The sequence below is a fragment of the Akebia trifoliata genome, chromosome 8 (genome assembly GCF_017979445.1).
Source record: "Akebia trifoliata isolate Shusen 1 chromosome 8, ASM1797944v1, whole genome shotgun sequence".
Lineage (NCBI taxonomy): Eukaryota > Viridiplantae > Streptophyta > Magnoliopsida > Ranunculales > Lardizabalaceae > Akebia > Akebia trifoliata.
The window spans coordinates 3,696,582-3,708,787 of record NC_141382.1 but is presented as its reverse complement, the minus strand read 5'-3'; the positions used below and the strand labels follow the sequence as shown (position 1 = coordinate 3,708,787).

The 12,206-nt window shown below is 32.1% G+C and overlaps 1 protein-coding gene across 1 annotated transcript; it reads left to right on the top strand.

Moving 5' to 3' along the window:
- The first annotated feature begins 7,932 nt into the window (after positions 1–7,932).
- Positions 7,933–11,889, top strand: LOC147395540 (secoisolariciresinol dehydrogenase-like). The gene is made up of 2 exons (XM_086450960.1): positions 7,933–8,049; positions 11,001–11,889. The coding sequence occupies exons 1-2, from the start codon at positions 8,012–8,014 to the stop codon at positions 11,872–11,874; spliced, it is 912 nt and encodes a 303-aa protein (XP_086307086.1). The 5' UTR covers positions 7,933–8,011; the 3' UTR covers positions 11,875–11,889.
- The last annotated feature ends 317 nt before the right edge of the window (positions 11,890–12,206 follow it).

The window sequence follows — 12,206 nt, the reverse complement described above, 5'->3', positions numbered from 1 at the left end:
AGATTTTCTATTCGGATTTTCTTATCGTCTTTCTGCAATATTTGATTCGAGAATAGTCCACAATTATAACAACCCTACAAGTCTTCAGGCATAATTCCTCGAGATTATCGCTAAGCACTAGGGGTCTACCGTGATGCGGTGACGTGGCGGATTTTGGCTCCAAATTGGCTCCCTCATTGTAACCAAAATTGTTACAAAATTATTTGTTTCCGAAATTGCCTCCTTTTTACCTACAAATAATAAGCAATTCTATTAATTTTAATAATTTTGCAATTTAATACAATTTGCGTTTATTTAAGTAGAAATAGCGATCATGTGTCAATAAATCTTGTGTAATTATGGTCCCAAAAATGGTTTTACGGGACCTTATCATGTTAAATATGTATGAATATTTCATATTTTTGTATGACCCACGCACCCACCATGTTTTGGATATTTTTTTTCTTTCTGAAATACTATCGAATTCTATAAAGCTTAAATCAATCATAATGATTCTTATGACAAAAATCCTCTTCCTTGCTTAGAAAAAAGAAAAGAAAAAAAAGAACGATTTTTTGATATACGCCCCCATCATAGAACTGTAGATCATTTGCCTCAGGATACACAAACCCATAAATCTTTTTCTTATGTATCCCAAAGCAAATGATCTACGTTTCTGTGATGGGGGTGTATGTCAAAGGGGGGCGTTAGATTACACGACTTAAAAAAAAAAATCCTATATCTAGTAAAATAGCAAAATGTATAGAGTCTAGAATAAAAAACTTCCTCTTAGGAAGCATAAGATAAAATGAAGAATAATGTTGACGTGATCTCAAGATTGTATTTCATATCACATGATCGGTTGTAAAACTTGCTGTGTAAAATAGAGATTAAAAAATAGACTTTGGGTAAGTCGAATTCGTTCCACAAGGACAGTTGGGATTCAAAAAGTTATTCGGATTAAAATCAAAACAGAGTTTTAAAATAAATTCTTTAAAAATAAAACAAATTTGTTGCACATATAAAATCGAAATCAACTTGTAAATTGGAATTAAAACAAAAAAGAGATATTGAAAATATAAGAAAGAGGTTTAGAGAATTCAAGTCTACTATTGCAAGTCATCCAAAAATGCTAATTAATTCTAAATATGACTCAATCCACGTAGCAAGTCATTGCTCATGGATCGAAAGATGAATCGATGTAACAATTAATTGAAACCCAAAAGTCTCCATGAAGATCTCTGGTTTAGGTAAGACTATCCGACTTATGCTTCCATTCATCACAGAGCATGAATGTTCTTGAGCTTATGTAAGTAACACTCATCAAATCTCGAAATAGAAGTATAAATTAGATGATCTTATCATGAAGAGATTCACAGAATTAGTATGTAAAACAGAAGTAATGAATTAAAATAACATTAATAGAGTGAATTTGCTCCGGCAATCTTGACTTCTCTAATGAGAGTTTAGCCGATCATCGTAAGGATTATAATTGCAGAAAATAACAACAGAAAAGAGAAGATGGATGAAGAAGATGATGCTGTACTTTAATCCTTCTTTAATAGCTCCCAAAAGAATTACAGAAAGTACTAATGGATTACTCTTGATGTTCTCACTACACTCAAAAGCTCTCCCAAAAGAAAATTACAGAGAATTACGAAGAGAAAATGAAAAATTACAGAAGAAGAGAATGCCCTTTCTCTGAAATCAACCCTCCAATTTATAACATTCGTATTCGGGTTATTGGGTTGATTTGGTGGATGATTTGATTCGAAAAATCCATTCAGTTACAATCACCAAAGCAATTGGAAACTTTTATGCAAATCTCGAGGACAAATTCCTCGAGATGACCGCGGCGCGGTGACGTGAAGGCCAAATCCCTCGAGTTTTTGTTGGATGCTTCTTTTTTGCTCGTGTAGTGTAATCATAATTGTTATATCTTTTATTGATTTTCGAATGTACCTGAAATTAATAACGAATTTTTGTTAGCTACATTAATTTGGGATTTTAATATAATTCATTATTATTTAAAGGAAGTAGCATGTATACCATGACAATCTTAGTGTAATTATGGTCCCAAAATCGAATAATTGGGAGCTTATCATCACACTTTCTTAATGTGGAAGTGTGTAGTAATCATAGATGATTTTCATCGAGATACGATAAATAGTTAGCTTCCACTTCTTAGGTAAATTTTTTTAGCTTAGGTGGCCTTCTACCACCAAATTATTTTATTTTAACTTTCAAGCATAAAGAACGAGATACAATTTTTGAAGTAGAAGATGATGAGAATTTTTTCATAGAAAATTCTAGATTATTTTACATGGGGTTAAAGCATGGTTAAAAATGATGAATCAAAGATGAGGTTAAATAGATTAAATTTCATTTATTATAGAGACTGAAGATCTTGAATATGAAAGGAAATTAAAGATTTTTGACTGCAAAATGAAGGTGAAGGTATGTAAATTATTTTTAAGAATAATGATTTTCTGATGGCCTCCCATCATAGAATCATAGATCATTTGCCTCAGGATACATAGAACCATAAATATTTTCTTGTGTATTCCGAGGCAAATGGTCTCTTCTGTGATGGGGGATATGTCAAAGGGGGGCGTTAGATTATCACGACTCTATTTTTTATTAGCTTTGGAAAAAATATAAAGGTCAAAGGTGACATAACAAGAATTTGAAACCATAGGAATACCCCAAATATTCACCAAAATGAGAGAGTATCTCGAATTAGAAAACTAACGAATATAGGGTGTGTTTAAATCACCCCCAAATATTGAATGAGGGGACAACAATGTCAAATGTGAGTTTTCATCCATCTGGAAACGTAGGGATCACCCCATATAATGTGGGAGGTAGCGACAAGGTTAAATGTGAGACATTTCATCAAGTTTCCGAAAACATGGTGGATACCTCAAATATTTACCAAAATATTGAGGGGTTTAAAATCATCCAAAATATTTAGTGAGGGCAACAAAATCAATCGGGCATGTCATTAGTTTGAAAACACAAGGGATTATCTCCAATACATCAAAACATGGAAGGGCTGTAATTCATGGAAACCCTAGCCGCCCCCATTTGGCTTTGCTCTTGGATGAGATAGTGACTGACTTCACAAAAAAGTAACGGAGAGAAAGAACGATCGGACTTAAAGGCATGGTTTCGAAACCTAGTTTTTCATCATGTTTAAATAATAATTATTCTAAACAATAATTTTTTTATAATTAGATAATATTTAAATAATAATTATTTTTCTATTATAAACTTGATTGAAAGAAGCAAAATCTCATTTTATATAAGATCAAAAATATTTAAACTCTTCAAAATAATTTTATTTAAGGTGAATTACTATTTCGAGAGCTGAAAATAAGTTATTTACGATTCTGGCTCACTATCCATTTTAATTACCAATACGTGCATAATCACATTTTCGTTAAAAAAATTCAGAACAAAATGACTATTTTGTAATTTTAAAGTAAAATTGTTACTTTAAACCTAGGAAATTGGAAATTGTCACTTTAAAAATCTCCAAATTCATTATTGTTCACACTGCTTCACCCTAGTGTATATCGTTCGTGGCTAGAACGGCAATTTGTCAAAGAGAAACCATGCTTCCAAGTCAAGCCTGATTTGTTTATGCAGTTGTTTTACTCCCTTTCTATTCGTTCACATTTTGGTAATTAAAATGAATAGTGAGCAGGAATTGTAAATTCTTCAAAAATTGATCACTTTTTTTTGTAAATATCTCTTTAATTTATATTTAAAAAAAGACACACACACACAGACAAACGGATTTATTCCTGAATTTGGTCAGGTTTCCGTATATATACGATGAAATTCAATGGAAATTCCCGCTCTAATTAATGCCTCCAAAGTTAAGACTTAACAGGACTCTCCTTAGTCATCTTGGTATTTGGCCGAACACTGAATCTAACAACCCAACAAAATTTAGAGCAAGACTAGTCTTACAAAGGGTCGTTCAAAATTATTCTTTTTTAATACCAGTAGAAACGTGTTTCTAATTGCATCCAAACTTGTTGGGCGGTATGATATCTCAACAAACCTAAAATTATTCTTTATTAATGTCAAACTCATATCATATTCAGATGTTGATCACAATGAATAATTTTCACTTTAAAAAATTAAGCCCACCAACTTAATAAAGTGTTAGCTGCAGGACAACTCTTTCCTGATTGTATTTGATCTAAAGATTATTTTGCTTACACGGATGATTGGGGTTTGCACTCATAATTTCTTATCTTGATTTCTTTCACACTCATAATTCATATTTTAATATGTATACTTTTGTTTATCTATACATCAAAACTAATGTGATTATTTTTATTAGATAAAGAATTGCTTCATTATTGATGCTTTGTTTTTAGTGTTGTTCGTATTGTCATACAATGATTATATTACAAATTTAAATATTTTTCTTTTCTTAAAAATTATGATTATTAATTAAAAATAATTATTTTAACTAATTTTATTATTTTTGTTCGCAAATTAATTCTTCTTGTAATTTTATGTATATAAAATTTTGAAACATAATTTTAGAAAAAATAATTATAAATTGGAAAATGCTAGAATGACACAGGGTATTTACTGCGATTCTCACAAGTTTGACGTGGGATGTGCAGATAACAATAGATGTGTTTCCTCGCGATACAAGTAAAAACCATCAACGGTTATGTATGCATGTCCACGTCAGAATTGTGAGAATCACAGTAAACTCTGTCACCCCAACACGACTCTTATTAATTTTTAGATCTTTTACACACCACTTATCTTTACATAAACTCTTATCAATACTAAATTACCATAATATTAATGAGGAATGCATTAACCCAAGCAACCCAACTTGGCTAGGGTTCAACTCAGTTGAGCATTTTGTGACGTAATAACTTGAACCAAAATTTTGTAATATTTGAATGGTTTGTTTTAATTTTTAATTAAGAGGTGTAATAAGTAATATAAGAAATTTGGGTGTAATAAGTAAAAGTTGGAGTGTCAACAGTAACTCTAAAATTTATAGAACACAAAAAGGTTAACTTCCTTCGTTTATGGTCAAATTGTCTTAAAAAAATAATACTGGGCTGCATTTTAAAAGCTGGCCTTAGAAGGTGGTAATCAGGTTCATCCGTTTTTTTTTTTGGTCAACAAAGTCTGCGGTCAATAAACCATTTTTTTTATTATATAAAAATGTTATATTTCTTTAAAACGACTTACGCTGCACCTCCATAAAATTCCTTATTCAACGACCTCTTAGAGCTTATGTAATTACTTACTCTTTGCACCTCCGTAAAATTCTTCCAATCTCAACCTATGTTACCTAATTATTGGGTTCGTTTAGTTTGAATTTAATTTGTGATTTGCCACATGAGAATGAACTCGGTTTGTAGGTACAGACAGAGAAGAGAAAATTTGAAGATCAAAGTGACGAGTAGGGTAAAAGAATGATTGAAGAAGGTAGATCTTGGGAGAAAAAATCAAGATTTTATTTTATTGACAGGTTGAAGCCGAATGCATTTTTTGCATTTTTTCATCAATTTATTAATAAAGACCAAGGTCAAAAGAGTATGCTATCAATTTAAAATTTTAAGGATATATCTCAATCCATCACTATGTGGAGGGGTGGAAAGAAATTATGACAAAATATTAGAATTTGTTTGTTTGCTAATTTTCACAAGCCCAGAGTGAATTGTACTACGAACTGATTCGTGGTTCGATACCTCAATAACGAATTGGGTAACTCTGATCCCCACACACCTACATAATGTGAAAAAGCCCAAATTTGACAGTCCTAGGTCGTCAAATTTTATAAAATTCAACCGATAAAGGGGTTGAATTGGTGTCGAATTTTTCATTATCAGATTTTTTTTTTTTTCGACAGGACAAAACTATCAAATTAATGAAGGATAGGAGAAATTCGATAGCTCTAAGCTGTAAAATCTGAAAATGTCTAGAATTTTGACGGTTCTAGACCATCAAAATTTAGTTTCTAAAATTCGTGGGCCTTGGCCCATTAATTTTTTTTGTCGAATTTTTCAATTTTCATGTAGTGCTACCACCCCATCCCAACTTTTTTTTTGTATACTCTTTGCATCCATTGTCACCACCAAACCTCATTCGTTGTTGTTCTTCTTCTTCCTTGCATAAGATTTCAATGGTTTTTAAGAAATATTTCATGGCATAAGAAGCAATATCCTTACATTTTACAAAGTAGGCTACACAGATCATGAAAATCTCAACTCATGACTTAGAGATAATTAAGAAATCTCAACAACAAGAAAAAAAAAAAATCAAGTTGAACAAACATACAGTAGCTAGGTTCTTATCGAATCACTTTGTACAATTAAAATAGCTTACCTATTGTTTCAAATTCAGTACAATCCTATAGAATCTTTTCAAATAAATATGGTATAATCATACTAATTCACAACGGAAAATTTTCTTAAGGTCAATTTGATCATTTCACACTTTTCAATTCTCTTTAAGGGGTGCATAGATTCTACTCATTCAGTGGGTGCAAGTTGAAAGCCTCAAATCTACACATATTTTTAATATTTAATAAGTGAAAATCACTTGATAGACACTAGGAACGTGTTTCTAAATGCACTCTGCTGTTATCTTAACAAACTAGTTAGTAAAAATAGGGCTTAAAAAGGGTTGTGTTTGGCTTGGATATGAGTATATCTATATCTAATTCCGATTTAATTTGTTTATTTGGATCCACATCTGAATCCAACTCAAATTCTACTAGTTAAAATCATATTTGAATCATTTTATTTTTATCAAACCCATATCTGAATCTGACCAAATTGATTTTAAGTGATTCGGATCGGTAGGAGTCAAATAAATTATTTTTAAAAAAAATCATTAAAGGTGTGACTTGAACACAAGAAAACTTCATTTATGGAAAGAGGTCTAAGCAACTATGCCAAACACTTGTTAATTGAATAGATATATCCCAAAAAAGATAAAATATAATTAACAAAGTAATATGACATTCAGATCTTGATAGATATAGGGATGAATCAATATCCGATCCAAATTTGACTCAGATCAAGAGACATCAACTAATATCCGACCCATTTTTTAATTCAGATATACTTAAAGGAGCCAAGTCCCCTAAATTCGACTTCGGAATCACTCGGATTTTGGATAAAATCCGACCCATTTAAGCCCCAAGAAAAAAATCATTCTTTCTTAATGCCCCTCCCTCATGAAATATCAATCTCAAATTATATTCAAATTGTTTAGATTAATCGTTCAAATCATAGATTTGAATTGCTGATCTCGACAATGAATCATTGATCTCAATCATTGATGTTCAAATGGGGTAATTGGATTGGTTCGGTTACAAATTTGTAGAACCGATCATGTTTGGTTCGATTTCAATTTTGCTAAAATCCGAACCAATCCGAATCATGTGCACCCCTAGTTTATACACCATGCATAAAAATCGAAAAACAATTATTTTTAATTAATTTATTTATTTTAATATAAATATTTAAATAAAATCTAGATGTCTGCTATTTTGAATTGTCAATGTGATAATCAATCTGGGTCTAACGAATCAATTTTAGATTTGAAATCTTGAAATATAAATATGTGGACAAAAAACGGGCAGGAGAGAGACCTTTTTTTCTTTTTTTTTTTTATAAAATAAGTTATTCTGTGCTTTGACGGTCAAGTCTGTCGTATTATCAGCACCCTAAATTTATTCAACCCAATAGAATTAGTGTCATGTTTTGACAATTTTTAATTCCATTATTGATTTATTTTTATTTTTATAATACAACTTATTATTTAGGGTGTCATCACTTTCAAACTTCCTAATAAACAAAATTAAAAAATCTAGAAAAAAAACACGGAGTCAAGGACGACGGGTCGGGTATATCTGAATCCTCCATCTATATATTCTTCCATTTCTCTTCTTTCATTCCATCTTCCTCCATCTCCATCTCCATCTCTTTTCTAGTTAACCCATCTTCGCAGATAATTTACACCAAAGGAAAAGATGAAGGCTGCCCACTTAATAGCTCCAATTGCAAGAAGGTATATCTGTCAAAACTTAAGGAAATGTTTGGATACTGAATATATAACTCTGTCCGGATTATATTTGTCTAATATTATTTACCTTACAAGGACTATTGGGGTGTGAACTCCAAGGGAGGTGGTTCAATGGCAATTACGGATCCAATAATAAGCGGTGAGAGTCCGTAGGTTGTGTTCAATACCCAATATGAGCCATATTTTGTCGGGGTCACTTGCGTGGGCCCTCCCTCACTTCCCTATTGCATGTGGCATGCGGGCGTTGTACGTGCCTGGGGAAGAGACCCATATGCCTTGGCTCCGGCCTTGACTCACCGGGTCCCCCTAGTCGGACGTAAGTTCGGACACCCCACCATAAATAAAAAAAAAAAAAAACTATTGGGGTGTGCAAGACGTTAATATTATCCTCCATATACAGTGGTTCTATAGAATATTTAAATGGCTCCACTGTTAAAATAAATGTTAATAAATGATGATTAATATTTATTTAAAATTGATTCAAATAAAATTAATTTGGTTTATTTTAAAATGATATTTGAAAGTTACTTTATGGTTGGTGTACTTTTTGTTAAAAGAAAAGTAAGTATTTTTTAAAAAGAGCATTTCTATTGGTTGATAACTTTTCACATGGATTGGAATTTTTAAAAGTTCTTTTGACTCCTTTTTTCAAATTTTTATAAATCCCACATTGCTTTTTAAAATGTTTTGGAGGGATTTTTAAACCTATATATAAGAACCTATTCTCAACTCTTTCTTCATTCCAAAGACTCTCTCCTTGAGAGCTCCTAATGGCTTCAAGCTATATGGAAATTTAATAATTCTTTTTTATTTTATTTATATATATATATATATATATATATATATATATAAAATAAGAAAGAAAGAAAGAAAAGAGAGAGAGAGAAAAATTAATTATTTAATAGGGCCGTCCAATTTTGGATAGGCACCAAGGCCGAACCGAAAGGTGTCGAAGGGGCTTAAGGGTGTTTAACGGATTCCTTGATCCGAATAGGTGCCTAGTGGTTCCAATGGGTTTCATACCTATTGAGATTCAAAAACCATTTACGAATGGGTGTGATTTTTAAATTGATATATATTTATGGAGATTAATTCTGTTAAAAATAACTAATTTTAAAAAAAAATTTCTACAAAAAGAGGCATTCGTGTATCCGAGATTCTGAGTGACAGATTTTCTCAAAATAATGCAAATTTTGAGGAAATATACAGTTGTGTTAGAACTGGGTTCTGTTGTATCCTGAAGACAAGTTCGCCAGCAACCCATCTGCATCTTCGTGTTTAATCGGAGTGGGGGCGTCTGTTGTCTATAAGACAACGTAGATTACTACGTGCCTCAGAGCAATACAATTTAAGTTCAAGTTCTTTTATTCTAACATCCACCAGCTAATTAAGTGAAGGTTTTTTTTTTTATTGTCTTTTTTTTTTATAACTGATTTAGAATACAAAATTTTTGAATGATTATTTTTCCAATATAAGACTTTTGGGAAAGTTGGTCGGATTTTCATGGGATGGTTCTTTCATGTTGTAAACCCCACGCTCCCATTGCTCCACCTGTATTGAAGAATTCCGAATTTACAAAAATACCCACCTTCTAGGCTGCTACCTACCATGTTGGGAGTCCTCCAACACACATGGACTAATATAGCTGTGGGGGTCTGATCAGGGGGGTCTCCAAAATAGACTCATAGTTTTTAAGCTTGTCGTGTGGACTAAAAACTTGACTAGATTAGATTTCCAGGTGGCTCAGCCTCTTAACTTGACGAAGCCAACTAATCATGTAGCCCACTTGTTAACATGATCTCGTCATCTTGAAAATGCACAAAATTGGATTAAAACCTTGACCAAATTATTTAGTTGTATATATTAATATTTTTTAAAGTTGCATAACTAAAAATAAATTTTATTTTAAGTACTTTCGGCCATTCATAGTGATTTTTCCCAGTTTATCTGGTATGTGTGGTTTGTGGGGTAGTGTATATACCCAAAGGATTTAGGCGAGATATGGAATTCTAAGAGGTTAGTAGCCCCATTTCTGCTAATCAAACCTATGAGTCCGTACACTCTTATCATGAAAAAACAAAATTTAACTCTTTTTTTTTTTTTAAATATTTATAGAATCAATACATTTTTTCATTCGAGTCATTTAGGAGTTTTTGAGCTGACTTAACTTGATTGATATTCGAATGAAGTTGTGTTTTCAAGTTTTAAAACCATAATCCTAATGTGTAATATAACTAAGTGGTCTAGTTGCAATACTGTTGAAAAGATTTTGAAAATTCGTTCCAAAATCATAGAAAATAAGAAAAAGAGAATAAACGTAAAAGATTTTTTTACATGATTTGGCCTAGATACTACTTAATTCCATTGCTTAGAAGGGTCATTCTACTATATTACAAATATAATATTACATGATTGCATTCCACCGTCTCCATAGATCTCATTTTCCTCTTATTTTTCCTCCCAGTTTTTCTTGACTTTTATCTTTTTAAATAAATAAAAAATCCTAAACCTACAAAAGACATTCAAGCCTCTTCACAGTAAAATTTTCATATTCACCCATGTCCAAATACAGTAATAATTTAAAAGGGAAGAATCTTTTAGATTATTATTCATCTAGATCCGAATAATATATTGCTTTGAAAATTATATTCTCATGCCCTTCAAGATATCTTTATTCTATTACTTTAATAGAAGAGTAATTCTTATTTAAAATAAAATAAAAAATTATAATGATAAAATAGAATAATAAAGCAATGAAAAATAAATATAGTTAAAGAAAAATAAATGTTATACGGTCTGAAATTATCCGATCCCGCCGATTTGAATCAGGATAAGAATTCAGATTTGGTTATGGACATACTCAGATCTGATTTGAATTCGACCTGTTCAAGCCATAAGTGTTAATTATGAAAATAAAAATGTATTTACTTGTGCAGGTTAGAAGGTAAGGTAGCAGTAATAACAGGTGGTGCTAGTGGGATTGGTGAGAGCTGTGTGAGGTCTTTTATCCGTCAGGGTGCTAAAGTTGTCATTGCCGATGTCCAAGATGATCTGGGCCTATCCATTTGCAATGAAATCGGCTCGGATGACAATATATCGTACATCCATTGTGATGTTAGAAATGATTCAGATGTTCGAAATGTTGTCGACACTACCGTCTCAAAGTATGGAAAGCTTGATATCATGTTTAACAATGCTGGTATAATTGGAGACTTTGAACCTAAAATAATAGATATCGATAACGAAGAGTTTAAGAGAGTGTTTGATGTCAATGTACATGGTGCCTTCTTGGGCGCAAAGCACGCTGCGAGAGTTATGATACCAGCAAAGAAAGGAAACATACTCTTCACATCGAGTTTATCTTCGGTCACCGCTGGCTTGACATCACATGCATATTCTGCATCAAAGCATGCTGTGGTGGGATTAACAAAGAACTTGTGCGCTGAGCTTGGACATTATGGAATTAGAGTAAATTGTATCTCTCCTTACGGGATTATCACCCCGCAAATGATTGCTATGAAGATGAGAGAATTGAGCAAGGGAAAGGAGGCGCCTAATTGGTTTACTAAATCGAAAGGGCCGATGATGAAAGGGGAGGATTTAGCTGAGGCATCGATTTTTTTGGCTAGTGATGAGTCCAAGTATGTGAACGGTCTCAACCTCATTGTTGATGGGGGTTTTAGCACAACCAATCAAGCTTTCTCCACAGGTACTGAGGAGTCCAAGTTTGTGAACAGTCTCAAGAACCTCATTACTGATGGGGGTCATAGCACAACAAATCAAGTTTTCTCCGCAGCTGTGAAATCTTGAAGTCCTTTATCAATTAGTAGAACACTTCTTGTTCAATGAAGGCCAAATAAATTCATATCATTATTGTGTATGCTAAATATGTAAGAATATTTCATATTTTTGTATGACCCACACACCCTCCATGTTTTGGGTAATTTTTTTTTTATTTCTGAAATACTATTGAATTCTATAAAGCTTAAATCAATCATAATAATTCCTATGACAAAAATCATCTTGCTTGCTTAGAAAATTAGAAAAACAAAAAAAAAATTTTTTTTTTTGATAGACGCCCCAATCATAGAACTGTAGATCATTTGCCTTAGGATACGCAACCCATAAATCTTTTTCTTATG